Source organism: Rana temporaria, chromosome 2, assembly GCF_905171775.1.
Source record: "Rana temporaria chromosome 2, aRanTem1.1, whole genome shotgun sequence".
Classification (NCBI taxonomy): Eukaryota; Metazoa; Chordata; class Amphibia; order Anura; family Ranidae; genus Rana; species Rana temporaria.
This window is the reverse complement of record NC_053490.1, coordinates 362,155,711-362,183,649: the sequence shown is the minus strand read 5'-3', so window position 1 is coordinate 362,183,649 and position 27,939 is coordinate 362,155,711. Positions and strand designations below refer to the sequence as shown.

The 27,939-nt window shown below is 46.8% G+C and overlaps 1 protein-coding gene across 3 annotated transcripts in view; it reads right to left on the bottom strand.

Moving 5' to 3' along the window:
* Positions 1–26,666, bottom strand: part of EPS8L3 (EPS8 like 3) — a 195,628-nt gene extending 168,962 nt beyond the window's left edge. Inside the window, exons 1-2 of one of the 3 annotated variants that reach the window (XM_040337634.1) lie at positions 26,395–26,666; positions 8,430–8,472 (exon numbers count right to left, since the gene is read on the bottom strand). In XM_040337634.1, the coding sequence (XP_040193568.1) occupies positions 8,430–8,455 (26 nt within the window). In that variant the 5' untranslated portion in view covers positions 8,456–8,472; positions 26,395–26,666. Of the gene's footprint in view, positions 1–8,429; positions 8,473–24,925; positions 25,004–26,394 lie in introns of those variants that run through there. The other 2 variants (XM_040337633.1, XM_040337632.1) reach the window with 2 other exon arrangements.
* Positions 26,667–27,939: the final 1,273 nt, after the last annotated feature.

Sequence of the window (27,939 nt, the reverse complement as noted above, 5' to 3'; positions counted from 1 at the left end):
CTTTTATCAGCAATTATCTGTTTTTATATAAACTTCTGCTGTGTTTCTGTAATAGGGTTTTGCTATATATTGAAGTTCAACATTTAAAACATCTTCAGTCACTAAACATTCCCAAGCCCTAGATCGTTTTTTAATAGTTGAGATTTGGAAATAAACAAACCTCTCATATACGCTTTTTAACCAGTCCCAATAGATCTGTGAAGATACAATGGGCTTGTTAACAGTACCATAGGCCTGAATATCAAGCATTATTTTCTGTTTGAAGGGAAAAGGTCAAACCAATAAGGGTTAACTTCCCATAAAGTACAAATCCAGGTTGAATTTAAACCTAACTTAACCACTTCCCGCCCGGCCTATAGCAAAATGATGGCCGGGCGGTGGTTCAGTTATCCTGACTGGACGTCATATGACGTCCAGCAGGATAACTGCTGACAGGGGGGTCTGTGCTGATTGTTTATCAGCGCAGACCCCCTTGGATGCCCACCCAGGACCACCAGGATGCTGCCGGGACCATCAGAGATTTCCCCCCCACTGGACCATCAGGTATGCCCCCTAGACCACCAGGGAAATGCCAATCTGTGCCCAGGCAGCTGCCAATCAATGCCCAGGCAGCTGCCATACAGTGCCCACCTACTATGCCTACCACTGTCAGCGCCACCGGGGATGCCTATCAGTTCCGCATATCAATGTCCATCAGTGCCCAGAAGTGCCATCTATCAGTTCCCAGCAATTCTGCCTATCAGTACCACCCATAAGTACCCATCTTTGCAGCCTTTCAGTGCCCATCAGTTTCACTTATCAGTGCCACCCATAAGTGCCCATCAGTGCCGCCTATCAATGCCCATCAGTGCTGCATATTAGTGCCACCCATCAGTGCTGCCTACCAGTGCCCATCAGTGCCGCATATCAGTGCCCATCGTCAGTGTCCGTCAGTGTCACCTTGCAGAGAATTCGTCCCCTTACTGACTGCATCAAAGGTTCACCCTTCCAGTGGACAGTCGCTTAGGTAACCACTGCAGCGGGGTAGAAATGAGTGTCAGTGGTGGGGGGTAGGAATGAGTGGCTGTGCTGGTGGGGGTAGGGATGAGTGGCTGTGCTGGTGGGATGAGTGTCTGTGGTGAGGGGGACTGACTGGATGGAATCAGCGGTGGTGGTGGGGACTGACTGGGTACATTGGCAGTGCTGGGTGCCGGAATCAGAGGCACTTACTTTCTGTCAGTGTCCTCTTGGTTTCCCCTGCATGGCTCCATGTCTCTCTCGGCTCCCTCTGCTCCATGTGTCTCTGCAGCTCCTCCCCCACGACCTTTTCTCACTTGGTGTCAGCAGTGTCTGCCCCGCCTCCCTACATTCTCACTGTTCCTGGATAGGCGAGGGCGGGGCAGTCCACAGTCTCAGGCTGCCTCTGCCTTCACTCTCTCTCCCCTCAGCAAACGAAAGCCCCCATCCCCACGGCGGAACGAACGGGCTCCTGCTTGGGGGCCCCAGGCCAGCTCGGGGCCCCAAGCAGTTGCTTGTTTTGCCTGTCTTGTTCCGACGGGCCTGAGTTCTCTCATGTTTGAGGAGGCTTGGGCACATCTGGAACTCCATTACCCCTGTGTGCAGAGGCCCTCCATGTATGCCCCCCAGCCTAGAGCGCTGGCATCGGTGGTGATCCTGACTGGGTTGGATTGGGTCCATTTACGTCCTTCGATGTATCAAAGTGGTTTGAGCCACCACTGAAGTGTTTGTTTGTCTGTGGTCGGGACCGGAATGGACCTGACCAGGGATGAGTGGTTGCCATCCCATTGGGATAGAACATGATTCTGTAGGGGTCTTATTTAAATCTGTGCCCATGTTACGGCTGGGATAGAAGATGCCATTCCCTGTCTGACTGTGATGGCGTTGGTCTCTCTTAGAGAGGTTACCGGCCCTGTGTGATTTTTTTCGTTCTTTTCTTCCATTAGGTAGGTTTTGGTTAGCTGGAGTCCAGTATCTAGCCCAAATATACCACTCTTTGGCTTGGGGTCATCTGTGAATTCTCTGCATTCATTATCCACCCCAGGTTCTGCAGATGGGACATGCTTGTGCGCAGGTTGTTCTCTAAGGTTTCTACTGAATCTGCAAAGAATAGTAGATCGTCCAGGTATGATATAATGGCCAATGCCTTAATGTCTCAAACCCTTTAGCACTTCTGCCATTATCTTTGAGAGGGAAATGCCCAAAGGGGAGAGCTGTAAATTGTAGGTGCTGAGTGGTTGCTGGCCCTTGTACTGCGAACCTCAGGAATTTTTGGTGACTGTCTTTTATGGGTACATGTAAAAAAGGCATCATGTAAGTCTATGGTTGCCATGAATGTCTCCCGTGGTAGGAAGTTTCTGATCGAGTAAATAGACTCCATTCTGATTTTTTTGTATTTTATTCCTCTGAGTGAATTGAGGTTTAATATGAGCCTCAGTTTGCCTGACGTTTTTTTTCTTTGCAAAGATATGGGAATAGAACCCCCTTTGTTCCTCTGCTTGAGGTACTGGGCGGATCACCTTCTGATATAGTAGATTTGGCAGGGATACCAAAAAGGCTTTCACTCAATCTTCATCTCTTGGTAGCATGGTTACCAGGTAATTGGTTGGGGGGTGCGAGGTAAATTATATTGCGTAGCCCTCTGTTACAGTGCGTATGATGAATTTGTTTCTCCTTGCTTTCATCCATTGGTTGGAGAAAGCTGCGAGTCTGCCCCCTACCTGATGACAGTCATTGTTTTTTTGTTTTTTGGGTTAGGCGGTTTGAGAATGAATTCACCCTTGCCTTTTTTGTTTTGCTGTTCCCAACGCTTCTTTGTTCCCGGCTTATTAAACTTCTTGAATCGCTGAAAGGGCATTTTCCCCTTGTTTCTTTTGGTTTGGAGAAAGCCTCGTTCTTTTGCTGTCCAGCACGTTTTTAGTTTGGGCCAGAACAGGTCTCCGGTGAATGAAATTCCGCACAGCCTGTTTTTTTTGAAGAGATGTCACCTCCCCAAGATTTCAGCCACAGGGCTCTTCAGGCTGAGTTGAGAAGCGCCATGGCTCTTGAAGATATTTTGACAGTCTCAGCCGAGGCGCCTGCTAAAAAAGCTGCTGCTCTTGTCAGCATGGGGATGGTTTTAATTAACTCTTCTCTAGGTGTGTCGCTTTCTAGTAGTTCTTGAAGCTGAGTTAACCAGATTAGCAAGGTGCAGGCTGTGCAGGTGGAAGCTATTGCCAGATTAAGATTCACAGCCCAATAGCTGAACGTAGCGGTGCCATGGTGCTCTTTATCTCTTTCTTAAAGGAGTTGAGCAGGCACTTCATGCAGATAACCTTGCGATTCTTTAGCCACCATTTTGTCTATGCATTTTTGGCATAGAGGTTTTTTTCCATTCAGGTGGAAAACCGGTGGTTGCATGAAGCACATGTTTTGTTGCTTTTTGTTTTCCTTTCCTCTGGGGTCCTTGCCTGAAATCAAGCACAGAAAGGGTCCCCATGAGGAAAGGTGGCCAAAGATTGCCTGAGCAGTATTTACAAATGAGGTTAAGACAGAAGTGACACAGGAGTGTCTTATAGGTAAGGGTCTCGCACCAAAAAAATGTATGTCCAATTTTTTTTATAATTAAATATATAAATAAAGTGTTTTGAGCTTCTCCCCAAAATTCTGTGAACTGAATGAAATCACAAATAGCAAAGCAGGGGGCGCTATTACCATACGTGCAAATAGTATACAGTGAAGATATAATCAAGAGAAATTAAAATAAAAAATATTAAAATAAATGCCAAACCAGTGCAGTAACTGGCATCCACCCAAGAAGAATGGTATACCAGTAATCAAAAAAATATATATGTTAATCACATGCATATAATAAAGCAATAAGTCCATTAGGAGATAAAACAGTAAATTGGTAAAATGTCCATAAAGTGAAATAACAACGGTGTTAGTGCTCAAATTCCTTCAGTTCGTACTGTGAAAAGACAGGGAGGGTTTCCACCTTCACCAATTGAAGACACCACAATAGTGCATATAAGGATGGCACCTTACCAAAAGTAGTTGACCTTTTTTAGCTTCCTGATGACGATATAGACTAAACGTACGTCGAGGCGTAACGTGAGCACGCACAGCATCAACTTCCGGTCCCGCTGGTTCCTCTGAAGTTAGAGGTGGAGCGCACGCCAGCCTCCGCAGCAAGGACTCATCTCTATCCGACCTAAGCCGTACAGCCTCAGGGCCGGGACGTGGACACCACCCCAAGTAAGGAGCCACTCGGCACTGTGTATGTTTTTATATATTTTTATTAAACGTTATTATGCTATGGCGGTATTTCTCTTTTTTTACCACGCTCAATGACGCATAGTCAAGCTGAACCAAAGGAACTCCATTTGCTACAGTCTGTCCATGGTGACACTAAGCCTTATTTGACCTCTTTTCTAATGAAAAAGGTCAACTACTTTTGGTAAGGTGCCATCCTTATATGCACTATTGTGGTGTCTTCAATTGTTGAAGGTGGCAACCCTCCCTGTCTTTTCACAGTACGAACTGAAGGAATTTGAGCACTAACAACACCGTTGTTATTTCACTTTATGGACATTTTACCAATTTACTGTTTTATCTCCTAACGGACTTATTGCTTTATTATATGCACATGATTAACATATATATTTTTTTGATTACTGGTATACCATTCTTCTTGGGTGGATGCCATTTACTGCACTGGTTTGGCATTTATTTTAATTTTTTTTTTCTTGATTATATCTTCACTGTATACTATTTGCACGTATGGTAATAGCACCCCCTGCTTTGCTATTAGTATTCTGGCTTACCTTGAAGCTGTCCTGGCTTGCAGGATCTGCAGGGCAGGGTGGAGAAGCATCAGACATGGTCAGCCACCAGGATCCTCTGCTAGGAGGAGCCTTTTTAACTGCTTCCTGCTTGAGCTCTGGACCCGCCCCCAGCTGGCCACATGCAGGTTGGTGGACATACCTGCACATGCCGCAGTTGCTGGTGTCCTCCTTCCTGAGCCTTCATTAGGAAGGGGGACTCTGCTGTTTTTTCCAGAAAGTAAGTCACTGGAAACCTTTTTTCTTTTTTTATTGGCTCTGGGAAAATGGCTGATGAATGTGACCGGAAGTGACCTCCCCCCGCCGGCACCATCTTGGTACTCCCCGCATTGTGTCCATGAGGAGAGGAACTGGCTCTGCTGTAAAGGAGTGCTGCGGGCGAGGTGGGCGCCGTTTCGTTGCGGGCGCCCAGTGATTGCACTTACCCACACAACGCATTTGTGGGATCCAGGTACACCAGATTGTGGCAGCAGAAGGTCCCTGTAGCCTTGCGGTATGGGGTAAAAGCCAGTGCTTTTGTTCCAGGCTGGGGGGGTTGATTGCAGATCCCTCTGTAAGGGGGGAAATCTCAGGCAGAGCAAGTTTTTTGCTCAGAATTGCTGCTCCTGCTTGCCCTCCCAAGGCCCGCTGGGCTGGATGGGATGCTGGCAGGGGGCCTCCTGCTACTAGCACAGAGACAAGGTAAAATAACAAACGTTTCTTGCAGCTCCTGTGGGTCTGGAGGAAACACAACATCTTAAGCACACAAGTGAGACTGTGAAATGTATAATGGTGGACTAATGTGTTTCAGGGAAGAGGATCCTATCTCTCGGATGCTGCCCTGGATAACGATTCGAGAAAATCAGCATTGCCATTGATCACACCCTCCCTTCCCCCCAGCACTGCCACTGATCCCAGGAGTTCTAGGATTCCTAGGAGTTTTCTCTCTATTGATGGGTCTACTCACCTCCCCAGTCTATGGTGTCTAGGCAGTGAGAAGATGATGTGCTGTAACCTCTAGCGACTAACCAGTGAGCCACAGTGTGTGATGTAACCTCAAGCAACCAGTCAATAAGCGGTAATGATATGCTGTAACCTCTGGCAACCAATTGCTGCTTGATCTGATACAGAAAATTTGATTTTGAGTCTAGCTGCTATTTATTGTATGTGCCAGAGCAGGTGGAGAGCGAAAAGTTTTGTCAAGGGTTCAATCGATATTACAAGAGAAGTCACTGTTTACATTGTTTCACTTGCGCAGAGCGTCAGCTGGAGTCCAGCACTGCACTATTTCTCTTTATAATCCAAGTCTCCAACACACACTAAGGCCCCGTACACACGACCAAACATGTATGCTGAAACTGGTCCGCGGACCAGTTTCAGCATACATGTTCGGTCGTGTGTAGGCGCGAGCGGGCAGAATTCCAGCAAACATTTGCCCGCCGGGCCTTTTCCCAGCGGGCAAATATTCCTGGACTTGTTTTAAAACCGTCCGCTGGAATCCTGCCCGCTCGGACATGTATGGTCGTCAGTACAGACCTACCGTACATGTCCGAGCGCCCGCCGTCCCTCGCATGCGTCGAATGACTTTGACGCATGCGTGGAAGCATTTAAAAGGCAGGCCCGCCCACGTCGCCGCGGCGACGGCGCGGACACACCCCGCGTATTGTTTACGTGCAGACTTCTGTACGATGGTTAGTACAGCCATCGTACAGAAGTCCCCGGGCAGATATGTACGGTGAAAGCAGTCCGACGGACCGGTTTCATCGTACGGTCCAAACGACTGTTCTCATTGGTTAACCAATGAAGTGGCTGATGGTCTGATGTGCCTACACACCATCAGTTAAAAAAACGATCCAGTCCAACGCGGTGACGTAAAACACAACAATGTGCTGAGAAAAATTAAGTTCAATGCTTCTAAGCATGCATCGACTTGATTCTGAGCATGCATGGGTTTTTAACCGATGCTTTTGCATACTAACCGTCGGTTTTGACCTATCGATTAGGCGTCCATCGGTTAAATTTTAAAGCAAGTTCTAAAAATTTTGACCGAAGTATAATTGACCGATGGGGCCCACACACCATCGGTTTGGACCGATGAACCGGTCCTTCAGTCCGTTTCCATCGGTTTTGACCGACCGTGTATACGCGGCCTAAGACAGAATGAGAAAGAATATGCATTATCCCCACTGTGTCTTTAGTTTATGAATTGCAGGTTTATCCACTGTTTGGGAGGTTCAGCAAATGTCTGAGTAAACCTTCAGCTGCAGTGGGAATCAAAATATGTAATAGCTGTATTACTACCACTGCTAAATGTGAAAGCTTCCTGAAAGGGCTCCTGGCTGTAAAAAAAATGGGTGGAGACAGTATAAAAGTAATACTGTGGCCTCCCCCATGCCCCATAAGGACAAGGCCTCTTGCCTACAACCCTGGCCTGGTGATTATGGGAATCTGCAGACAGGGGAATCTGGCCGTCTTTCATGAAAAAAAATTCACATAATGTAATCATTCACATCCTATAGTGATGCAAATCCATGTCAATCATGATGAACAATGACTGCCGACTTGACAAAAGAAAAAAAAGACGACGAACACTGTCCTGTCCGATTTAATCAATTCCCTCACACAACATTACATCTCTGGGTCCCCACCACTACAGTAAACAGAAGGGCTGCTCTCTTTGGTAATACCATTGAAAAAATATGGACATAATGGGCATTGTTCATCATGATTGACATGGATCAGCATCGCTGGATGACTATCGCTGATACATAGCTAGGTTGAAAAAAGCCATAGAAAAAAAAATCAACAAATAGAAAACCTCCATATAAACCTTCCTATACCCACAGTTGATAGAGAGAAAGGCAACAAAAACTATAAAGCATTGTCCAATTTGGGGGGAAAATTATATTGTGCAGATGTTCTTTAACTCTTTTAGTTAAATGTTCTTGAGACTTTTTTTTTCTCTTAGTATCAAATGATACATTCACTCTGCAAAAGGCAATTAAATCTGACATTTTAAATGCATTACAAACATTATGGATATTATTCATGACTTTAGTGTGAATGCTATGATAACTTTTATTCATAGACCCCCAATTGTGTATAGCTCTGTGTAAAAGCAATGTACATAGCACTGTTCAGGATTACTTAGTATAGCATTAACTATCTTCCTGCAAACATTAGAACCTGAGTCTCATCCCTAATTTTAGACCCAAACTATTTTCATTTGGAAACATTCAGCAAATAATCCACACAATTAATAAGACCAAAGCTTAAATATTAAGATTCTTAAAAAAATGAAGGCCCTGTTCAAACGAGTGCGATTTCAGATGGGACTTGAGTCGCACAGAATTGCATGAGGATGTATATCACATTGTTTTCAAAGGTGCCTGTTCACATTAATGCAACTCAACATACTATGCACTACTAGGGTGGTATTCCATGGCAATTTTGGTCTCATAGAATATACAAACCACATCCAACTTGCACTACTTATATGCACTGAAAGTCAGACCAAAATCTAATTGTAGCAGTGGAAACACTAGTCTAAAACAGATTTTGGATCATTTAAAAAAACATGCTTTATGGAACGCGCTTACATTGACTATGCAATTCAGTCAAATTACTTACTCTATCGCATTCAGGAAATCATCCATAATTGTAGTGGTTAAACCTATATGAAAAAACAAAGTTTAGTATATAGGTAATTGTTGGTAAACATTAGTATCCTTTTGTGAAGATTTTAGCTTTGTTACCTTAATTTGTCATAATTTATAAAAAGCTTCTAACAGAAATAATCTCTAAAATTTTTCGAAGAAAACGGAAAATGTATTATCAAATTTATTCTTAAATAACTAGCCAACTCATTGACCCATGGGTGGGAACTCCATCTGCCATGGATTCCATCAGGAATACGGTAAGTATTTTTGATAATACATTTTCCTGACGGACTCCTAGGCAGTCTACGTGTAGGAAATAACTAGCCAGGCCACACAGGAGGGTATGCTGAAAAAAAAGTTTTTAATCTGCCCTGTCAACTGAAAGGATTCTTAAACCAAAGTTCAGAGGAAAGAGAAGCAGGTTCTATGCAATAATGTGACATAAAGGCATTAATTGAGGCCCACAAGGTCGCCTTGCAGATGACGTCAGGATCCACGTGTCAAGCTGCTGCTCATAAGGCTGCCATGCCCCTGGTGGAATGTGCTGTCACCGTCTCTGGAGGAGCCAAGCCCTTAGCCCTCTAGGCCTGCTGAATGGATTGGACTATCCGGGCCGCAATTGTTCTGGATGAAGCTAGCTTCCCTCTGTTAATGCCGAAGTGCAGGATGAACAGGTGATCAGAACGTCTAAAACGTGTTAACTTGGTAACTTGTAGGTATTCTTTCAGTATGTTGCCTACATCCAGGGGATGCACTTTGGTAGACTCAGGGGACCTGAATGTGGGTAGGACAATTTCTGGGTTCTTGTGAAACACCGAGGTGACTTTTGGGTTTGAGCCAAGCATAGGGATGAGGACCACCCGATCAGGGAAGAAAGTCAGGAAGGGCTCTTGACAGCCCAGAGAACTAATCTCGGAAACCATTTTGGCTGAAGTGATAGAGGCTAGGAAAGCCACCTTTGCAAACAAATCTTTGATAGAGAGTGGAGTAAGTCCTGTGGTACTGAGACCAGTCATTGAGTCAACAAGAGGAAGATCCCATTTGGGGAACCTTGGTTTTCTTTGGGGCCTAAGTCTCGTTGCTCCACGAAAAAACTGCCGGATGAATGGCCCATGATGTTCTGGAGAAGGCCGACAAAGCTGAGACTTGAACCCTAAGGGAGCTGATGGATAGAGATAGATCTAGGCCGGATTGAAGGAAGCTGAGGATGTCCTGGATTCCAGGGTCTCTACATGACCTGTCAGCAGAGGAAGAGAATTCAACAACTTGGCCCATATTCTCCCATAAACCTTATTCGTGCTTGACTTTCTTGAGCTCATAAAAGTGGAAATTACACCTGAAGCGCACCCAAGAGATTCCAGCCTCTCCCTCTCAAGAACCAGACCATCAGTCTCAGTACTGCCAGACAAGAGTGCAGAACTGCACCCTGAGAAAGAAGGTCCTGAGGGGAAGAGGCACCGGATCCCAGCAGCTCAGCTGGGTCAGGAGGGGAAACCATGGCCTGTTCGGCCAGTAAGGTGCTTTCACCACCACCTCGACCGTTTCTGCTTGGAAGTTCCTGCAAGAACTTGAGGATGATCGGAAGTGGAGGAAAGGCAGATGCTCTGTTGAAGTTTCACTGATCTGTCAGGGCATCAGGTTTGGCTGCAACGGCCCGAGTGTAATACTTCCTGACTTAGAAGTTGCAGGGGGATGCAAATAGATCTACTTCGGGATCGACTCCCAGAGACAGTATCCACTCAAATGTCTGCGCATGAAGGGACCACATGTTGTCCAAATGCTTGGACATTCTGAGAGACAAAAAGGTCTGCTTGGGACGTTCTGATTCCCGGGGGGGAAAAAACAACAGAGATATTGATCAAATTCTTCTGGGCCCAAGACATAATGGGCTTGACTTCTTGCCTCTTCACATAGGAGACTGATGTGGTGTTGTCCATTTTCACTAACATAGATTCCCCTTTCAGAAGGTGAGAGAAGGACTGAAGGGCACACCATACTGCCTGAAGTTCCAGGACATTCGAGCCTGGGTGGTGGAGACAGGCATTCCATTTGCCTTGTGCAAGTTCTGACCACAGTAGGTCCACCCAACCAGCACCACTGGCAACGGACGTGACTGTAACCAGAGGCGTTGCTAGGCGGGTGTGGGCCGCACCCAGGTGACACCCGCCAGAGGGGTGACACCCATGGTTAGCAGCACCTCTAACACCGCCCGCTGCCCTGCTTAGCTGTGCCTCATGGCGTGGACCGAAGCCACCTCCTCCTCTCTGTTTGCATCCACAGAGGAGGAGGAGCCTGCGCTCGTGGGACACACAGTGTGTGTATCTGTCAGCGCTGTTATAAAGGGTATGTAGGGGGCGTCTATACTGCTGAGGGGGTCTGTAATGCTGGGGGGGTCTGTACTGAAGGGGGTCTGTAATGCTGGGGGGTCTGCACTAGGGAGGTGTCTGTACTGAGGGGGGTCTGTAATTCTGGGGGGTCGGCACTAGGAGGGGTCTGCACTAGGGAGGTGTCTGTACTGAGGGGGGTCTGTAATGCTGGGGGGTCGGCACTAGGAGGGGTCTGCACTGCTGGGGGGTGTCTGCACTGAGGGGGGTGTCTGTACTGAGGGGGGTCTGCACTAAGTAGGGTGTCTGTACTGCTGGGGGGTCTGCACTGAGGTGGGGGGTCTGTGCTGATGGGGGGTTCTGCACTGAGGTGGGGGTGTATGTACTGATGGGGGGTCTGCACTTGGGTGGGGGTGTCTGTACTAATGGAGGGGTCTATGCTGAGGGGGAGATCTATACTGAGGGAGGGGGTCTATATTGATGGAGGGGATCTGTACTTGGTGGGAGGGGGTCTGTACTTGGTGGGGGGTCTGTACTAAGGGAGGGGGATCTGTACTTGGTGGGGGGGGGTGACACGTTTTTTTCCACACCGGGTGACACCAACCCTAGTGACACCACTGTAACCCATTGAATTGGGGCAATGGAATGGCATGTGAGCAAATTTTTGCGCTGAAGCCACCAGAAGAGGCTGTTCCTCATTGATGGTGTTACATGAACAATTTGATTTACTGTATGTCCCCTGATCTCCATTATTGAAGAAACCCTGTTTGAAAGGGACGTAACCTCCACATGACCATGGGGGTTGTGGCGACCATTGTCCCGACAATTTTTAGGCATTGTGAGGCCCTCAGGCGCGAGGAGCCAAAAGCCTGTAAGATTCTCTCTTGAATGACCGGGATCTTCTCCACTGGAAGAGAGATGGTGCTCCACCGTATCGAACTGGGCCCCTAAATATAGCAGGCGCTGAACTGGTTCTAGATTACTTTTTCTCCAGGTTTAGGAGCCACCCGAATTCGGTTAGAGTAGAGTTAGAGTTAGGCCTCGTACACACGACCAAGTAACTCGTCGGGCGAGACACATCGTTTTCCTCGACGAGTTCCTTGTTAGGCTTGTCGAGGAACTCGACAAGCTTGCTTTGCGTACACACTGTCGAGACAAAATCTCCTTGTTCTCAAACACGGTGACGTACAACACATACAATGGCAGGGGAAGTTTGATTCCACTGACACAACCCTTTGGGCTGCTTTTGCTAATCTCATGTTACTGCGTGTTAAGTAAAAGTTTGGTCGGAGACGATTTGCACTTTTCAGTCTGTTACAGTGTGAAAAATGTGTTATCTCCATTACAAATGCTACTTTTACTCCCGTCTCATACTTTATTCTGAGCATGCAAGGGTTTCTTAGCATACACACCATCGTGTTTCTCGTCGAAAACCAGCCCGACGAGGAACACGACGAGGAAATTGAGACTCCCGTCAAGGAAAAAGAGAACTTGTTCTCTTTTTTTCTCGTCGAGTTCCTCAACAGTTTCCTCGATGAAAAACGTATACACGACCGGTTTCCTCTGCAAAAAAGGTCTCCCACCAAGTTTCTTGATGGATTCTGTTGAGTTTCTCGGTCGTGTGTACGAGGCTTTAGAGTGGGCTAGCAGCTGCTTCTTATCTTGGGACAACAGGAGATCGTTGAGGTACTGGTATAGGCATACCCCTTGAGTTATGATAAGGGCCACAACGGCCAGGAGGATCTTTGAAAAAACTCTAGGTGAGGTTGTCAGCCCGAACGGGAGGCAGGTGAACTGTATGTGTTCTTGTCCGACCTGGAACCGGAGGTATTTGCGGAATCCCTCTGCCAATGATATATGGAAGTAAGAATCTTTTAAATCGATCGAGATCAACCAATCACCTGGTTGCACGACTTGCTGAATGATAGAAAGGGTCTCCATTTGGAATTTTTCGGATTTTATGAACTTGTTTAGGAAGGTTAAATCTATCACTGGGCGCCAGGAGACTTTTTTTTTTTCTGGACTAGGAAGAGAGGGGAGTACACGCCCTGGAATTCTTCGGTACAAGCACCACCGCTCCTTGTACTTTCAGCGAATCTACATAGAATAGCAGCACTTGCTTCTTTACTTCTGACCATGGCAGCAGGGTGGGAATTGATCTGCAGGGGGGGATACTGGTGAAGGACCATGTGTGGCCTGTGGAGACTGTCTTGATGGTCCAGTAGCCCGAGATCGAGGCCACCCAGATGTCCTGGAAAAGAAGAAGGCGAGCCCCTACCCGACCAGCTTGGGCGGGCCCAATATCAAAAGGACTTAGCCGGCTCGCGACCACTGGGCACCTGTCTCTTGGCGGACTTCTGGAAGGGTGCCTGTCCTCTGCTCCAATTTTTCCTGAAATCCCGTCCAGGCCTGTAGGAGCACGCTTCTCTTGAGCGCTCAGTACTGTGTCTTCGCACTTCGCACCCGTGGCTCGGCATATGCAACTGTCTAGCCTGTTGCCAAACAATGAAGGAACCTCAAAGGGAATTTTACACCAGGCTTGCTTTGATGCTGGGTCGGCAAGCCAAGGACGCAACCACAGGGCCCGCTTGGCCGTGACAGGGAACAGCATGGACAGGGACAGCAGTCGGATAAGGTTAATCAAAGCCTCCCCCAGAAAGGCCACTGCCAGCTTCAGTTCCTAGACTGCCGAGCCCTGGGCCAGATCCTCTGAAAATCATCTAAGTACAGAGTCCACGTTTTCTGTCCAGGCCTCCATAGCCTTGGACATGACCGCAAGGGCCAAGGCCAGCTTGCAAGCCATTCCGGCCAATCCATAGATCCTCTTGAGGTCTTGATCTATCCTTCTCACAAGGCTGTTCTTGAAGGATACTGTGTCCTCTAAGTGACATGTTTGGCTAGTTGCATCAGAGCTGCGTCGACAAGCGGAGCATTTTCCAGATGTTTTACTTCTTCGGCCTTGAAGGGGTATAAAAAAAATTGAGAAATACAAAGGGTTTACCCTAGGTGGTGCTCGACTCGGGGATGCTGGTGCTGGCTGCCCACAGGTATCCCAACCTGTCAGGGGCTCCCAGTGACTTAAATACCCCACCAAAATGATGTAATTGCCAGCTTTGGTCATGCTCCTGCGCCATGGAGACCGGCCGAATGCTGCCTGTGCGAAAACCAAGTCTTCCGAGTCACCGAGGCCTCGCGCATGCGGAAGGGATGTGGTGTCCTGAAATGCAGAAGTGTTCCAGGAGCCATGAAGCGGCTTAATAGAGGCGTGAGGTCCATCAGCCCAATGTGAAGGAGAGTGTGGTGCACTGCTTGTGAGTCGTCATGAAGCTGGTCAGGTTCCGGATGAAACTCAGTCATGAGACGGTGACGGTGGAGCTTAAGAATGGGACTCAGGTGCACGGCACGATCACAGGGGTTGATGTAAGCATGAATACGCATGAATGAATGAAGCCCCAAAGAGAAGGAAAAAAAAGAGAGAAAATAAATCATAATAACAGAGAGACTATGAAAAGACGACACACAAAAAACTACTGCCATGGATAGGAGACAGGCTAGATTCAGACCTTGAACTTCTGCCGACATCCATCCTGGTACACAAAGGCCACTTCCCTTCCACCACAGGTGTATTAAGGCCCAAGAACCGCTAACAGCCGGGCCCTGGGTTGCACCGCACAGCTGGCAACGGGAGCAGGAATCATCCCAACCGGACATCGTACAGGAAGAACATGATGAAGGGTCCATGGAGGAGGACAAAAAAGGAACACAGTCCCTAGCGGTGAGCTCAAACTTATGTATATGGGGTCCTATAGTATTGGAGAGGAGGCGGGGTTAACTCATATGTAGTCTGCCATGGAGTCCATCAGGAAACATTGTTTGCAAACAATTAAGCTGTTACAATGCAATATTTCCTTTCATGGTATATGCCAGTGGTTAGGAATGCATGTCTGGCAGTCATTAACCTTGATGTCTTTTTGGAAATCAGTGAAGTAACATCAAATTGCTCAGGTGAACTTCATAAAATCTTTTTGATCTGCTAGTAGTATTTCCCTGTACCTTTCACAATTGAATATGTTTCTGGCCAACAATTTTTATCGGAGCTTATGGTAATAATACAATAAAAAAAATGCATCAAGAAAGAATGTTGTATACAAAGTTGGGTCTAATACCATCACAACTCTCTGAATACATAGTACAAGCAGTGAAGAACTCAAAGGTTTGTATCCTAACTGGGATATACTAATGCATATATAAGAACCAATCTCTCAGTAAAGCATCAAATATAGTTATAGAGTTCCAAGTACAAAAAGTAAAATTTATATAAGGTCAAGTATATCAGTCAGACCTATTAACTTCTAGCATCTTATTAAGAAGACCAAGTTTTGTATTTACAGTACGTTTATAAATATGCATGGTATCCATGATAGTGTGATGAACTCCCGGCATACGTTTTATGGCCTCCATTCTCTGTAGCACCTGAAACCAGGGAACTTTAGAGTAACACCAATTCATGGCTATTGCCCATTGTATAGCTCTAAAAAGAGCTAAACTTTGACATAGGGGTGGCACTTCTGGCAGAATTTGGCCACAGTAGCCCTAGGAGGTAGTACGAGTTGATCGAAGAGCATTCAAAGCGAAGCCAGTATATTTGTGCTGAAGAAGCATACCATTTTGCCAAATCTCCCATGCTCGCCTACAGGATTTCTCCAGAGCTTCTCCCATTTTTTGGAACTCCCTACCCCAATCTGTCCGACTGTCCCCTAATCTATCCATACTGACCTGACCTGCATTGCATACACTGACTTGACCTGCATACACTGACCTACATACACAATCACTGACCTGACCTGCATACACTGACCTGACCTGCATACACTAACCTGACCACACTGACCTGATCTGACTACACTGACCTGACCTGACTACACTGACCTGACCTGACCTGACCACACTGACCTGACCTGACCACACTGACCTGACCACACTACACTGACCTGCATACACTGACCTGACCTGACCACACTGACCTGACCACACTACACTGACCTGCATACACTGACCTGACCTGACCACACTGACCTGACCACACTGACCTGACTACACTCACCTGACTACACTCACCTGACTACACTCACCTGACCACACTGATCTGACCACACTGACCTGATCTGACCACACTACACTGACCTGACTACACTGACCTGATCTGACCACACTACACTGACCTGACTACACTGACCTGATCTGACCACACTACACTGACCTGACCACACTGATCTGACCACACTGACCTGATCTGACCACACTACACTGACCTGACTACACTGACATGATCTGACCACACTACACTGACCTAACTACACTGACCTGACCTGACCACACTGACCTGACCACACTGACCTGACTACACTGACCTGACTACACTGACCTGACTACACTGACTACACTGACCTGACCACACTGACTTGACCTGCATACACTGACCTGACCTGACTACACTGAACTGACCTGACTACACTGACCTGCATACACTGACCTGACTACACTGACCTGACCTACATACATACACAACCATTGACGTCACCTACCTCAGCCGTGATGTGCACGTCATAGCGATGGAGGGAGCCAAGGAGGAGACAGGAGAGGAGAGCCGCCGAGCTGGGAGTGGGGATGTGGCGTGGCGGGCAGCCATGGTGCCAGAGAAGAGGAGGCTCAGGAGCTGTGGAGAGCCTCCGAAGCTAGCGTGGATGTCACATTGTGCGCCGGGCACGGGCGGCATTGTAATTCCCGCCTTCTAAGCTTGTGGCGCCTATGATGGACATCACACATCCCGCGGTCATGGATTGGACCAGTGGAACGTCCATCATAGGCGCTGCAGGCTCCAGAAGGTGGGACCTGCTCTGTCACTCGGCGAGTCGGCGGCGCTCGGAAACAAAATGGTCCCTGCTCGGCGGCACTCAGGGCTAATAGTTAAATGGTTCATCGCTGAGACTTTTCACCGACCCATTTGGGGCTCCAGCCTCCCCAGCCCACCCCTAGCAACGCCCCTGGACTGAGGTAAATTAATAGGTAAAGCTACACATTTGGAAAAGATTAACTGCCAAGCCAGTAGGTCAGGAAAAATCATTAAAGTGGATGTAAACCCGATTCATAAAATTTGAGCTGAGCACATACAGTATCTCACAAAAGTGAGTACACCCCTCATATTTTTCTAAATATTTTATCATATCTTTTCATGTGACAGCACTAAAGAAATGACACTTTGTTACAATGTAAAGTAATGAGTGTACAGCTTGTATAACAGTGTAAATTTGCTGCCCCCTCAAAATAACTCAACACACAGCTATTAATGTCTAAACCGCTGGCAACAAAAGTGAGTACACCCCTAGATAAAAATTTCCAAATTGGGACCAATTAGCCATTTTGCCTCCCCGGTGTCATCTGACTCATTCATGTTAAAAGGTCTCAGGTGTGAATGGGGAGCAGGTGTGTTAAATTTGGTGTTATCTCTGGTCACTGGAAGTTCAACATGGTACCTCATGGCAAAAAACTCTCAACTCTCTGAGGATCTCGCAAAGACCCTTAGATAGCACACTGCTATCTAGTTTAGAATGTGACACCAGATGTGTATGTAGCAAGGTTCCACTTTTGATATGGTTAACCACTTAAGCCCCGGACCTTTAGGCAGCTAAATGCCCAGGCCAGGTTTTGCGATTCGGCACTGCGTCACTTTAACAGACAATTGCGCGGTCGTGCGACGTGGCTCCCAAACAAAATTGGCGTCCTTTTTTCCCCACAAATAGAGCTTTCTTTTGGTGGTATTTGATCACCTCTGCGGTTTTTATTTTTTGCGCTATAAACAAAAATAGAGCGACAATTTTGAAAAAAATGCAATATTTTTTACTTTTTGCTATAATAAATATCCCCCAAAAACATATATACATTTTTTTTTCCTCAGTTTAGGCCGATAAGTATTCTTCTACCTATTTTTGGTAAAAAAAATCGCAATAAGTGTTTATCGATTGGTTTGCGCAGAATTTATAGCGTTTACAAAATAGGGGATAGTTTTTTTGCATTTTTATTATTTTTTTTTCTTTTACTACTATTGGCGGCTATCAGCGATTTTTTTCGTGACTGCGACATTATGGCGGACACTTCGGACAATTTTGACACATTTTTGGGACCATTGTAATTTTCACAGCAAAATATGCATTTAAATTGCATTGTTTATTGTGAAAATTACAGTTGCAGTTTGGGAGTTAACCACAGGGGGCACTGTAGGAGTTAGGGTTCACCTAGTGTGTGTTTACAACTGTAGGGGGGTGTGGCTGTAGGACTGACGTCATCGATCGAGTCTCCCTATAAAAGGGATCACTCGATCGATACGCTGCCACAGTGAAGCACGGGGAAGCCGTGTTTATCAGCTCCGGGGAGCGATCGCGACGGAACGGCTATAAACGAATAGCCGCGCCGTCGTCCCGGATCGCTCCCCGAGGTAAGCCGCCCGCCGCACGCAGCGGAGGGGGTCCCGTTAGGACCCCCCACCCGCTAGAAGGCAGGGACGTATATATACGCCCATCTGCCTGTACGTGCCATTCTGTGGACGTAAATAGGCGTGCGACGGGCGTTAAGTGGTTAAAAGACTACCGTTTGTTGATATGAAGGAACTCAGCTTCCTCCGGTGGCCAATTGTTGTATAGCCATCTCCTGTTTTGGTTTTACCCTGGTGCAGCAATGAATGTTGGGAATTGAAGTGCAGGTAGAAAAAGCCTCCATTGCCCTGGTTAATTGACAGACTACAATATCCAGAGTGCAACTCTGCAAACCCAAAGTACTTTGCACCCTGCACAGCCTGCTGGGTGAAGGAATTTAAGGAGGAGGACGTCTTGGGCTCGCTCTCTCTGGACCGCCTCCTTAAGCGAAAAGGAGGCCTGTGTTAAAGCTGGTCTCTGGAAGCCTAGGCCTGAGAAGCCTGGGCCTATACACGCCTGTATGGATCGCCCATCCTGATAGGGGGTGCAAGAGCAACTGGTGAACTGTTTGATCGTCAGTGTGTGACAGCCGTGTGGAAGACCGGGAACCGTCGGTGGCGGAGAGGCCGAGGATCGGGACTTTGCAGATGGAGCATTCCAGAGAGGCCAGGCCTGGTTGGGTGAGACGGGCACCTGCCTAACCTGCCTGACTGTGTTGCAGGAAGGCTGGATTGTGTAAACTTGCCATTGTTACTTGAAGTCCCACACGCCACGTGCAGGATACTTGTCATCCGGCAGTGACTGAGCAGCAGGAGAATTGGCTTGTGAGTTGCCAATATGCCTTAACTACCCAGACATCTTTTACCAGTTTTATCTGTTCCCTTCTGGATTACAAATTACTTATTGTGCACCACCTTATGCTAGCGAAGATACCCACGAACTGTTGAGAACGATCGTATTGAGGTTTGGTCTGATCAACCAAACCACTATAGTGAGACACGTGTTTTAAAGACTACCTGTTAGGAAGAGTGAGTTGTCAAATAATACACTCTTCGATTTACATAGTTACATAGTTAGTCAGGTTGAAAAAGGACACAAGTCCATCCCGTTCAAGCACAAAAAGAATTTAAGTATTTGGTTATACTAAGTTGCACAGTGTTATTGTCGGTGAGAGCTGGGTGAGGCCTGGTGAAGAGGTGCTCTAGTATTAGATATACCTTACTGAGGGAATCCCTTTGCTGTGTGCTTACACTGGTCTGTGTAAAATACAATAATCAAACCTGCATTTATTTATTAATATTATTGGCTCTTACAGTAGGGTGACCAGACATCCCCGGTTTCAGGGGACAGTCCCCGAGGACACTGTCTCCGGACCAAGTCTATCCCCGGTTTTGTCCCTGGATTGGATTGGAACAGGGGCTGGGGCAATTTCAAAGACAGTCAGTGCAGAATTAAAAAAATAAATATCTGAATTACACACCCCCGCTCTACTAGCTTAGGGGGGTGTATTTTTTTCCCATTATCTGTGCCCCTTTCTGATGATCATGTGCTGGTCGGAGCGGAGGGAATATTTCTTCAGTTTCGGGTGCCCATTCAGCTCCACTTGCATGTTTTTCTGCCTTGGCTCAAGTCCCAGCCAGCCCCCTGCCTACTTATCTCCTTGCCTTCCCTGGCAGAGTGATCTTCCTCCGCTCCCCACCCAGTAGTAGCCTGGAGAGTTAAGCATCATACACACGATCGGAACGTTTGTACGCTCCATCGGATAATTGTTGGATTTTTCGCAGACAAATGTGGGATAGCATGCTTTAAAATTGTCCGCCAACAATTGTGTGTTGTCGGACAATTGTGTACACAAGTCCGTCGGACAAAACTCCAAAGTACAAACACACATGCTCAGAAAGAATACACAAAACAAAGACCGCGCTGGTGTCCCCCCACCCTCTGACCCTAGGCAGCACCTGGCGTGTGAATCACAAAGACAATATAAACAAAGAAAAGCCGCGCCACAAAAAACAGTCTATTAGGGTACACAGTCTATGAGAGTGTAGTTAGTCCATAATTGATAGAATGGTGCTTGTATAATCATAGATAGGTTCGGATCAATCCTGACAATGATGGCTCCTACAGTCCACAACCCAGTGATGCAATATACAAAGTGACCATCCACCGGAAAAGAAAAGGAAAGCCGCTTACCAGAAGGCAAGCAGTTAGGGCGGATGGCTAAAACCCAGCCTAGGCCTTTGCTCTTTGAAGATTTCACCAGGAAGCCCTCCGTCCTCAAAGTATGGTATTCTCAGCTCCACCGTTTTAGATGCAAACAAGAGAAGAAGCACACATAGCGTGATACTGGGACATACAAATCCTGGCAATGGTAACCTTTATAGTCCACACCACCTAGTGACAGCTAAATATAAAGTGACCCTCCACCAAACAAAGAGGCCGCTTACCAGAAGGCAAACGGTTAAGGCGAATGGCTATGACCCAGCCTAGGCCTTTACTCCTTATAGTAGGGGGTCCTTCGTCCCCTCTGCGTGATGTCCTGGAAATGGTGGTTCATGCAATCCACACCACCCAAGTGATACTAATAAATGAAGTGACCCTCCACCAAACAGAGAGGCCGCTTACCAGAAGGCGAACGTTTCAGGCAGATGGCTATAACCCAGCCTAGGCCTTTACTCCTTGTGGTGGGAAGTCCTCCGTCCCCTAAGCGTGAAGTTTTCAACTCCCCCGTTTAGATGTTAAGTGAAAAAGAAACCGCACATAGCGTAACTCTGAGACAGTACTTTTAATTAAAAAAGGGATAAAATATACTCACAATATGAGCAGATAAAAATTCCACAAGGAGTAAAGGCCTAGGCTGGGTTATATCTCCTCAGCTGTACAGGGTTTATTCAGGGATTCAGATTGGTTGAGGTCAAGCGAGGGAAGTCTAAGGTTGTCTAGCCACGTGTTCGCAAGGGCATCTGGGTTTGTACCTGGGTCAGATAATAGTTTTTGGTAGAATTTGGTGAAGATGTCAAGTACACCTTTGGGATGTGTCACCAAGTTGCCCTGAGAGTCTCGTAATTTATAAGTATGGGAGGGGTTAATGTCTTGATTCAATTTTCTGGCGAACATTGCCGAGGGAGAGTTACTGTATAGTAAAAATTTGGCTTTCGAGAACCTCAGAGATCTCTCTGTATTAGCTGATAAAATTAGATCAAGGGCTTTACGTTTTGATTGGATCTGTTGCGTCGTTTCTGGTGAGGCTGAGTGTTGTAATTTGTGATACAGTTGGTTCAGGTCATTGGTCAGGCTTCTAATTTGTGCCAGTCTTTCTCTATTTTTAGCTGCAGCCATTTTAATGATATGGCCCCTAAGAACTGCCTTATGGGCCACCCAGATAGAGGTTGGGGGGGTGACATCATTTATGTTATCCTCAAAGTAGTTATCTATATGGGAGGCAATCGAATCTCTATTTATTGGGTCAGTCAAAAGGGCATCATTAAGTCTCCAGTTGTATACTGAAGGGGCAAGGCCAATGTGAGATGTGTCGAAGGATATGATATTATGATCAGACCACGGGCAAGGGTGTATACAAGCATGTGAAGAGTTAGCCAACAAGACAGGAGTACAGAAGATGTAGTCCAATCTGGCATAGCAGTTGTGTGGGTGGGAATAGTGTGAAAAGGCCTTGATCCCTACATTATGGGCCCTCCAGGTGTCAATTAATTGATTTCTATTAATTAGCCTATTAATAGTTTTGGAGAAGGATTTCGAGGAGGGTGAGATTTTACTTCTGTCCAGAGCGGGATGCGCATCCTGATGGACTTTTTTCAACCTCACCTACTATGTAACTATGTCTTGATAAAGTGTTTTATGTTATTAGGTGAATTGCAATTACTTAACACTATGTAACAGTGCCTCAGTTAGTCGCACTGCCTCAGATCATCACAATACTCCAGTTACTCTCAATGCAACTGTTACACACAACTCGCAGTGCCTCAAGTTACAGTGACCCCCAATTGATCCCTCAGTTACTCACAGTGCCCCAGTTACTCTTGCTCAGTACTCAAAGTACCCCAGTTAATCCCAATACTCCAAGTTAATCACTATACTTACAATACCCCAAGCTACTCCAAATTACTCACAGTACTCTAAGTTACTCCAAATGCCCCAAGTCATTCGCTATACTCCAAGTTACTGCAAACTACTAATCGTACTCCAAATTACTTCCAATGCCCCAAGTTATTCATTATACTCAAAATACTCCAAATTACTCACAGTACTCCAAGTTACTCCCAATGCCCAACGTTACTTCCAATGCCCCAAGTTACTCCACTCCACTGTTACAATACTCCAAATTACTCACAGCACTCCTTGCAGTGCTGCAAGATACTCACTATACTCGCAATACTCCAGATTGCTCCCAGTAGTCCAAATTACTCACAGTACGCCAAACTATAACAAGATTCTTACAGGGCCTCAGTTACTACACCTGACTCAGTACTCACAGAGCCCTCCCATTGTCCTAGCTCCCTTGTATGTGTGTCCTGCGCTCTCACTTACAGGCTCCACTGTCCCAGTTGTCTTACGCCTTACAGCGTGCCATCTGCTCCTGTCCGCTTCTGTCCCAGCGTGTCTGCCTGGCTCCTCACACTGCTCTCCCAGTGCCCTTTATCACAGCATGCCCACCACTTCTGTCTAGGGATGTCTGTCTGCCTCCTCTCCTCAGCGTGCAGGATTTTATGTACCATTGAAAAATAGTGTCTCAAACTGTGGTTAAGTAAATCTTTCTATTTTGGGGTTGTGTTTCTCAAATCTAACCCAGAGGGTCCCATGGTTCAATCCCACAAACAGAAGTCCACAATGGAATATTAAACAATAAATCGTTTTTTTGTAGGTTTGTCCACAATGGACAAAAAATATCTTACTAGAGTACTTTCTGCTATATTTGCCTTAGTGTCAGGTAACCATTCTGTAGTGCTGACACACTACAACAGGGGCAGACTGACCTATCGGGCACTCGGACACCGCCCGAGGGTTCAAGGCCATTAAGGGCCTGGGCCCGGCCACATGAGAGGCCACTTGAATCGGCTGTGATAATACCGCAATTGGCTCGCTGCTCCCCGCCGGCCCATCCTTCCCTCCCATCCACCACAGGTGCTTGTACTGTCTGTACGCGACATTACCTGGGATGGATGAGAAGATAGGAGGGGCCGGCGGGCAGCAGCACGCCATTAGTGGCATCGTGTCCTTGTTCACCCCACAGTGTCCCCCTGTGTGCTCTTCCACCCTACAGTGTCCCCCTGTATGCTCCCCCCACAGTGACCGCCTGTGTGCTCCCCCCATAGTGCCCCCCTGTGTTCTCCCCCCACAGTGCCCCCCTGTGTGCTCCCCCTCAGTGACCCCATGTGTGCTGTCCCCCACACAGTGTTCTCCTGTGTGCTCTCCCCTTCCCACAGTGTCCACCTGTGTGCTCTCCCCTTCCCACAGTTTCCCCTTGTGTGCTCTCTCCCCCCACAGTGTCCCCCTGTGTGCTCCCCCCCCCACAGTGTCCCCCTGTGTGCTCCCCCCCACAGTGTCCCCCTGTGTGCCCCCCCCCACAGTGTCCCCCTGTGTGCTCCCCCCCACAGTGTCCCCCTGTGTACCCCCCCACAGTGTCCCCCAATGTGCTTCCCCCCACAGTGTCCCCCAGTGTGCCTCCCCCACAGTGTCCCCCTGTGTGCTTCCCCCTGGTGTTCCCCTGTGTCTTCTCCCCCCTCCACAGTGTTCCCCTGTGTCTTCTCCCCCCTCCACAGTGTTCCCCTGTGTCTTCTCCCTCCTCCACAGTGTTCCCCTGTGTGCTTCCCCCCCACAGTGCCTCGCTGTGTGCTCCCCCCACAGTGTCCCCCTGTGTCTTCTCCCCACCTCCACAGTGTCCCCCTGTGTGTCTCCCTGTGTGCTTTCCCCCAGTGTCCCCGTGTACTCCCCCCCCCAGTGTCCCCCCTGTGTACTGCCCCCCACAGTGTCCCCCTGTGTGCTTCCCCCTGCCCACAGCATCCCCTTGTGCCCTCTCCCTCCCCCAGTGTCCCCCTGTGTGCTCTCCCCCCCAGTGTCCCCCTGTGTGCTCTCCCCCCCAGTGTCCCCCTGTGTGCTCTCCCCCCAGTGTCCCCCTGTGTGCTCTCCCCCCCAGTGTCCCCCTGTGTGCTCTCCCTCCCCCAGTGTCCCCCTGTGCGCTCTCCCTCCCCCAGTGTCATCCTGTGCCCTCTCCCTCCCCCAGTGTCATCCTGTGCCCTCTCCCTCCCCCAGTGTCCCCCTGTGTGCTCTCCCTCCCCCAGTGTCCCCCTGTGTGCTCTCCCTCCCCCAGTGTCCCCCTGTGTGCTCTCCCTCATCCAGTGTCCCCCTGTGTGCTCTCCCTTCCCCAGTGTCCCCCTGTGTGCTCCGCCCCACAGTGTCCCATTGTGTGCTTCCCCATCCCCAAAGTGCCCCCCTGTGTGCTCTCCCCCCCAGTGTCCCCCTGTGTACTCTCCCCCAGTGTCCCCCTGTGTACTCTCCCGCACCACAGTGTCCCCCTGTGTGCTTTCCCCCTCCACAGTGTCCCCCTGTGTGCTCTCCCCCTCCACAGTGTCCCCATGTGTGCTCCCCCCCATGTTTCCCTGTGTGCCCCTGTGGTCTTTTATTGCCCGGGGGCCCCAAGAGTTATCAGTCCGCACCTGCACTACAATTAAAATAGTGGGTGTCAATTTCCCACATAAAGCTGTGACACTCCAACTGATAGGCTTCATAAAGGGATACATGGTTATGTTCAAAAACATCTTGCCACAGGAACAGCTTGCTGATCTAAAAGAGAAGACAGATGTTTTTCACCCTCTTGGCAGTGGGGATGATGTGCATGTACAGCTTTCAAATGGGTCTTTGTTCTTTGGCCAGTCTTAGCCCTTTTGGACTTCTAAACTCCCCAGCTCCTCTCAAACCAATATCCTGCTCCAGAATATTAAAAAGTATTAGCATGTGTTAATTGTCCAAATAATATGCTAGTTTATTTAATATCTGTAAGTAATCATAAAAAAATATTCATAAAAGGATATGTTACATACAAGTGTAGTAAACTACTAGTTTTTAAAGTAGATGAAATCCCAGTCACAATCTTGTATAAGCTTTAACATTCTAATGCAATTTCAAAAGTACATTTTATGTTTTAAAAAAAGCAGTTTTCATTAAAGTGGTTGACAACAACAAAAAAGTCTGGCGCCAGTAAACTGGGACATTTGTAGCAATGGGAACAATTTCAGTGTCCTACCTATGCCCAATAAGCAGCTATATGGATGAACACACCAGGAGAGGTGTGATTAAAAATGCAGTCAATGACAACCATAAGAAAGAGCGCTAGATGAGCCAGTCTTGTGTGGACAGATAACCAGGCAAAAGTAAATAAAGTATTGATTTATTGTTACCATAAGTTAAAAAACAGTTAACATTCTCCTTGATTAAATAGATGACAATCAACTTTCTCACTGCTGTGGTGGCACCTTATGGCGACGGGCCAGAGATGGACTGGCTTGTTAAAGATTTGCTGCAGTGGTGGAACCCTCATGCACCCCTACAAAATCCACAAAAACAGGGAAGGGGGGTGAACCCAACTCATATAGGGACAGGGAGACGATGTAGAGCCTCAACCGAGTCCCTGATGGTAACCAGCGGTGAACGGCAGCATGGCTAGCCAGCTGTAGGTGGAGAAGGGGCCTGGGAGACAACCAGGAGACAATATCATCCAGTTGGATTACATCTACTTTAATTTGCTTTCATTTAAATTAAGGATTCAAGAATATGTAAGGTTTTGTTAATTAAATAGAATCTCTTGTGCCAATACTTATACTACTGAGAAAGCTCTATATGCAGTGGGTCCCACTGACCCCAAGCATGCATATTTAAAAGAATACGTACAGTTGGCTGCCTTAATTGATAGCTTCTCTGTTAACATTGACATGATGGATTCCCTTTAAAACTGTTTATATTTGCAATTCTGAACTTCAAAATTATTTGTAATATGCTTGTATGCATTACAAATAACCTGTCTGCAATAATCAGGTATTTTTGTAATTTCTTACAAAAATGCATAAAAATTATTGAATTTAAAAAAGGAAAACTGTTTTAAAACCCATACACCTATTAATTTGATTACCTCTTGACTTGGTCCTGATAGGCTATCTTCAGCTAGAAGTCCATCCAGAATACGTTATCCAAATGATACTTTAGCAGGGTTCTAGAAAAGCTTCAATGTAACGATGCAGGTATGGTGCTAAAAGACACATGCACTATGGTTAAAAAGGATACAATTATCTCTCTGCTTTCAGGTGACACTCCCTTTGCCCTTTGCCCAGGACATACACTCATAGGTGTTTGCATAATTGAGCGAAAGGCAATTGTACCCAAGCAGATAAGACATGTTACTGTTCATAGCACCATCAGCCCTGCGTCATATGTGACTTCATTTGTACCTCATGTGTTGGCAAAATTCTCAAGCTTTAATTCCACTTAAACAATGGGTGTGAGAAACTTGGCTGTGGTATTTTATGCGATACATCATCCTAGCAACGCTTGTGTAATTCTTAAGCAAGTGCTCAGAAACTGTTTACGATCACTATTATTTGTTAAATATTAACTCTGGTTTATGCCTGATTAGTGAAAGAATGTAAATGTATCGACAGCAACATTTGTTAATACATATCCAAAGTTAAAGAGTAACTCTACTTTTGCTGAGGACAACAATTCCCTCAGTACATCACAGGGATTTTAACAAACTAGTTTCTGCTCTGAAGAAGAAGTTGTTTGTCTGCAGATTGAATCTGAATGGTAGTGATGTTTTTCATTATTAATCAGTGTTCTAATGAAGAAAATGCAGGGCCTGCATGCCTTTAGAAGTGATTAACCCTTTGGAAGTATCTCACTAAGGCCCCTTTCACACTTATACAACTTGTCCCACGATTTGTGATGGCAAAGTAGCATGACAAGTCATTTCCCATGATTTCCAATGACAACCATTCATATTAGTAAGACTTCAAGTCATTCCGACTTCAAAGTAGTCAGGGGCCTTAAAATTAAATTTTTATTGTTGAGGATGCCTATAATCTGACTTATATCTAAGAACAGACGTCTTGGAAAATCAGCCAGCCAATCACACCAGTAGGAAATTACATTTCTGTGAGTGTTTTGTCACTAATGGATGGTGTACTGAATGCCTCCAGGTTTCCAAATGCATTGATATCTAAAAAAAAAATTAATTGATGCAGATTAAAAAGGAAAGGCAATTTTTAATAACAATATTTTAACCACTTCGATACCAGGCACTTTCCCCCTTTCCTGCCCAGGACAATTTTTAGCTTTAAGCGCTATAGCACTTTGAATGACAATTGCGCGGTCATACAACACTGTACACAAACAACATTTTTATAATTTTCTTCCCACAAATAGAGCTTTCTTTTGGTGGTATTTGATCACCTCTGCGGTTTTTAATTTTTGCGATATAAATGAAAAAATACCTGATGGGCAGCACTGATAGGCAGCACTGGCGCCACTGGTAGGCGGCACTGATGAGGAGCTACTGACAGGCATTATTGAGTGGCACTGATTTGCAGTTTGATGGCATACTGGCACTTTTTGGGCACTGTTGTGGGCACTGATTGGTACTTGCATTAATTTAGGCTGGCAGGTGTTGGGCACTGATTGG